The sequence below is a fragment of the Echinops telfairi genome, unplaced genomic scaffold (assembly GCF_000313985.2).
Source record: "Echinops telfairi isolate 266 unplaced genomic scaffold, ASM31398v2 ScPeMD7_21;HRSCAF=78, whole genome shotgun sequence".
NCBI classification, from domain to species: Eukaryota; Metazoa; Chordata; class Mammalia; order Afrosoricida; family Tenrecidae; genus Echinops; species Echinops telfairi.
In genome coordinates, this window is record NW_022103918.1 from 598,842 (window position 1) to 604,538 (window position 5,697).

The 5,697-nt window shown below is 40.1% G+C and overlaps 1 protein-coding gene across 1 annotated transcript in view; it reads right to left on the minus strand.

Moving 5' to 3' along the window:
- GUCY2C (guanylate cyclase 2C) overlaps nt 1-5,384 on the minus strand; it is a 109,030-nt gene extending 103,646 nt beyond the window's left edge. Inside the window, exon 1 of the mRNA XM_013007499.2 lies at nt 5,168-5,384. Coding sequence (XP_012862953.1) covers nt 5,168-5,384 — 217 coding nt within the window. The remainder of the gene's footprint in view (nt 1-5,167) is intronic.
- Between the last annotated feature and the right edge of the window lie 313 nt (nt 5,385-5,697).

Here is a 5,697-nt window from a genome sequence, read left to right on the forward strand (position 1 = left end):
TAGCAGTGTGCATGCTCTGGTCTAATCCAATTTGTAAGGTAGAATTGAGGTCATGATAGTGGGGGGAAGGAAGCACCAAAGAACTAGAGGAAAGTGGTGTGTTTCATCAGTGTTCTACTGCACCCTAACTGGATGCCGGCCTTTCCTCTTCTTTTAATGCTTTCTTTGTTATTCACTATTTTGCCCATAGAATCTTTCAGTATTAAAAATTGAGGCTTGAGGTTTTTAGTTCAATGAATTCAATTTTGGGAATGCTGATCGTGGTCTTCTCTTTGGCTCCCTTCCTCCGGGCCTTTGCACATTCCATTATAATACTTTACGTTGACTTCTGGGGCCACCCTTTGAAATCTTCTTTTCAGTTCCTTCACTTCGTCATTTCTTCCATTCCGTTAGCTACTCTATGTTCAAGAGCAAGTTTCAGAGTCTTTTCTGACATTCATTTTGGTCATTTGTTTCTTTCATGTTTTTAATGACATTTTCTTTTGTTCATGCATGATGTACTTGGTGTCATCCCATAATACATCAGGTCTGCAGTCAACAGCATTCAATGGATTCTTGAGATTGGCTCTAAATTCAGGTCGATGTAATCAAGATCATACTTTGGCTCTTGTGGACTCGTTACGATTTTCTTCAGCTGCAGCTTGAACTTGCATACGAGTAATTGATGATCTCTTTTGTAGTTGACCTTGTTCTGACTCATGATATAGAGCTTCTCCATCATCATTTTCCACAGATGCGGCTGATTTGATTTCTGGGTGTTCCATCTACTCAGGCTCACCTGTATTGTCCTCACTTGTGTTGTTGAGAAAGGTATTTGCTACAAAGTAGTCATTGATCTTGAAGAAAAAGACTCATAATTTACCATCATCTGTTCTTCTCTGTTCCCAATTTTTGCATTTTAATCATCAGTGACTATGAATGCATCTGGATTACATGTTTGAAGAATTTCAGAGTGGAGCAGTTGTTTTAAAAAAAAAAGCTACTTCTGCATCTTTGACATTAGTGTTTGTATACGGATAGTATCTTATCATTGATAGTGTTTTACTTCAAAAATTGTTCTTTTTAACAATGGATGTAACACCATTTTTCTTCAGTTTGACATTCCCAACATAGACCATCTAACTGACTCAAGATGGCCAATACCAGACCTTTTTCTTTAACTAATGCCTTGGCTATAAATCTTTTTTCATTCTATTTCATTTTTAATACTTCCAATATTCCTAAATCACACAACATACATTCCACGTTCCAGTTATTAATTTATTTTTGCAGTTGTTTCTTCTCACTTTGAATTGTACCATATCGGCAAATGAAGGCCCCCCAAAGCTTTACTACACTCACATTATTAAAGTTGGCTCTCCTTTGAGGGGGTATCATTTTCCCATTCACATTCTGAGGACCTTGTTACCCAAGTGGTTTATCTTCTGGCGCTGGATCAGGCAGCTTTCCATTGCTCCTCATAAGGTTTCACTGCATAATATCTTTAGAAGTAAATGGCTAGGTTCACTTTCCTAATCTGTCTTAGTTTGGAAGCTCTGCTGAAACCTATTCACCCTGGGTGATCCTGTTGGTGCTTGAAATACCAATGCCATAGCTTTCAGTAACACTCAATCCACCACAGTACAACAAAGGAACAGACTTGTGGTGACCTACACACTGTGTCATTTATCCTATATCCTTAGTAACTTGCACTATTGACAGTAGCAACAACACAGTAGTAAGAGCAGAAACAACAACATCACCATCCTGAATAATAGGGAAACAAAATAAAAGTGACCATTGACTGAGTTTGTGCTACATTGTGATCAGTTATTTGGGTATTTTATATGCATGGAAGATCCCTGTGGCAAGTGGTTAAAGGCTGGACTGCTACCCAAAAGGTGATTCAAATTCACCAGTCGCCCGGCTGCAGAAAGACGTGACAGACTACTCTTTTTTAAATTATTATTAATTAATTAATTTGTTTATTTATTTATTTATTTATTTTAAACATTTTATTAGGGGCTCATACAAATGTTATCCCAATCCATACACACATCAATTGTGTAAAGCACATTTGTACATTGTTTCTCAAAACATTTTCTCTCCATTTAAATCCCCGACATTATGTCCTCGACAGTCTACTCTTTTACAGCTTGCAAACCTGACAGCTTCTAGGGAAGTTTGACTTTGCCAAGAACTCCAAAATCAAACTCACTGCCAAATTGACTCCAGATTATCGTGACCCTGTAGGACAAATTAGAATTGCCCATGTGGGTTTCTGGAGTTGTAAATCTTTATTAGAGCAGAGAGCCTCATATTTTCCCTTCAGAGCAATAGGCGTGTTCAAACTGCTAACCTTTCAGTTAGCAGCCCAATGCCTAAACTATTAAGACACCAGGACTTCTTATTCTGCCCCTTAAGATGGATATAACATAAATTTCTTCATAGAATCAATATTTTATCCACATGAGCTAATGTCCTTCATCCTAGTTTTATAGATGGGGAAAATGAAGCGCAGAAAACTTGTTTGGAGTAAAACAGTTGGTAAATGGTGATGTGGGACGAAAAGCCGAGATCTGTTGTATTTCACAACTCTGCTTCAAACCACTTTGTTCCCCTGTTTTATTATAACCAGAACACGAGTCTGTGGTTGATTAAGCTATTCCAGTGGCAATATCATACAGTCTTTGGAATCCAACAGACCTTAGTTTGAATCTCATTTCAAACAGACAATCAACATGACCCCAGAAAGTTGCCTAAATCTCCACTGAGATGGAGTGTTAACAAAATCGGGATCATTAAAAAGTTGATGTGCCTAAGTTACAAATTTACTTCTCGAATTCACCTAGCATATTGTAGATACTCAATAAACATGGAAATGTAGCCTCAGAAAGCCTAGGACATAGCTCCCCCAGGGCCACAACAAGAGAAATCTCTGGGTCAAGGACCCCCATCCAGGCCCTCAGATTTCAAACTCAATGTTCTTTCCACTCTACCATACATTAAATGACTCCTTGTTCCATGAGTGCTCTGGATCAAATCCATCCTTTTATGTCTGAATGACATTCCAGGCAGGATTAGAAACATGTTGTATAGTGCACAGAAGAAAGTTATTATAACACCTGCACTGTTGAGATTATTGACACATGGTTTTAAATGGAAAACACATTAAGACACATCATCCCTAAATAACCACTGTTGTTGGGTATAAAGAAAATGCCAACTTATAGTGGGCCCATGAATCAGAATAGAACTGCCCCAGAGGTTGGGTGTAATTTTTATAAGAGCAGATTACCAAGCCTTTCTCCCATGGAGCTGCTGTATAGATTTGAACCACTGACCTTTTGTTTAGCAGCCAAGTGCTTAACCATTTGCACCCCCAAGATCCTGTACTTAACCCCTAAGATACAGCAACTACTGCTCTCTGACACAGGAATTCTATGTCTGGTAATTTAGTCTCAGGGAATGGAGGAAAACTATACATGATGATGTTTGTTGTGCTTAAAGAAGTCATGAGAAAGGGAAACATTCTAAGATAGGGAATTATTAGGTCATTTGGGGGAATACTCCCTCCAAGGAATATTGTGCATCATTATGGTGACTGTGAAGACTTGGCAGCTACAGGAAAGTCCCATGAGAAATCCTAGGAAGGGAAGCCAGCATGATGCAAAACTGCTTCTGTGCCAGTGGTCAACAGCCATAGTCCGAAAACAGGAAACTAACAAACAGGAAAAGAGCCCGGAAAACCTCTACGTGGCTGGAAAACACATGAATTTTTTTCTTCTTTCTTTTGCACCTTTTAGGCTATAATGGTGATTTTATCATGAAAACCTACAGTGACAGATTGCAATGAGGCATTTGATTCCAAATGGAATATATTAAATCTAGCTGATAACGATGGCCACCAGAGGAGCCAAGAAGCACATAGTTGAATGAAAGGACTTGAGGAAGATGCAGTGTCAACATGACCTTGACTCTTTTAATTCATCTTCCTGACTGATAAGGTTATGAAACCTTATTTCCAGACCAAATTTTGCTTCTGAGCAGTGGCCAAATGAAGCTCCCCAACATTGAGCCATACATCCCATTTTATCTGAGACATGCTGCTGCTGGGAACACCTCACATTGGGTGGAGGCTTTTCCCAGAAAGGAGCGGGGTACGCTGTAAAGGAGCTCACTGCCAAAACCAAACCCATTGCCACTGACTTGGTTCTGACTCATGGCCACCACATGTGGTCCAGAGCAGCAGTGCTGCATGAGATTCTCATGACTGTAACCTTTACACAACACATCATCAGGGTTTCTTCTGCAGTGTGGGTTCAAACCACCAACCTTTAGGTTAATAGTCCAGCCCGAATGCAAATCCTTTCTTTGGAGGATCTACTGCCTTGTCACAGAAGAGATGAGCCCTTAGAGACTATTGGATCGCTACACACACAAAAAACATCAAATCTTTGCTCAGCAACCCTTGCATCCCAGAAAGTAGCTTCTAATGGAAGATGGCGTCCACATTCTTTTTTGTTGTTGATGTTTTTAAGTTTATTTTAAAATGATTACTCATTGAAGGTTAATCAGAGGTTATTTTGCTTCCCTTCTTACTGATTGTGTTTTTCTTTAAATAATCCAATTTTACAACACTCACGTGGTACTCACATTAAAGCTCTGATTTGCCATATTGAAAGACTATGGGAAAAACATTGAACAATGTGGGAAGGATAAAACAAAAAGGTAAAATGAATATAAAGAGTAACTGTACCCAAAATAACTAGTCAACATTTGAACATTTCAAGAAGTAACATATGAATAAGACTGAAGGGAAAAATCCAAACTGCACTCAAGGCATTAGGCAAAAATAAGCCTCCAGGAATTAATGGAAAACCTATTGAAATATTTCAACAAGTTCACGCAGCATGAGAAGCACTCATTAGTTTATGTCAAGAAATTAGGAAGACAAATTCCTGACCAACTGACTGGAAGAGATGCATATTGGTACCCATTCTAAAGAAAGATGACCCAACAGAATGATCATATTATAGAACAATACGAGTGATATCACTTGCAAATAAAACTTTGCTGAAGATCATTCAATAATATTTTCAGCAATACAGTACATTGACAGGGAACTTCCAGGTTCAAACTAGTATTAAAAGAGAATGTAGAACAAGGGCGGTGTCCACGTTCTTACCTGCATGTCTCAGACGCTCTCGCACGACGTCCAATCCATTATGCACTACTTCTTCGATGCGTTCCAGGGGCTCTGTGAAGGCGGAGTTGTTCATCATTAGGACGCTGATCTCATAGCCACCCTTGTCGCAGTTCCGAATCACCTGCGACGACACGAACACCAGCCGGGGCTGGAGGAGGAGGTACCACAAAGCCAAGTCCCACAGCGGCGTCTTCATGACTTCTCTCATCGCAGACTCATCCTCCGGGAGCTCACTCTCTTTGCACTGGGCTTCCAAACTGGCAGGGACTCCAGCGGGACCGTCTCTTGATCCACTCTTCCCCACGTTCCTTTCTGGTCATGCCCACTCTCACGTGACCCATGCAATACAGCCGCCTGCCAGCAATTAGCAGCTACATTATGGTAGGAGAGAAACCAAAGTTCAACTGGTGTGTTTGCTCACAGAAAGGTCAGAGCTGTAAAACAGGGCGATTACCCAGGGCCTCACCCAATAAAAATACATCAATTTGGGACACGTCCCTGAGAAGAGG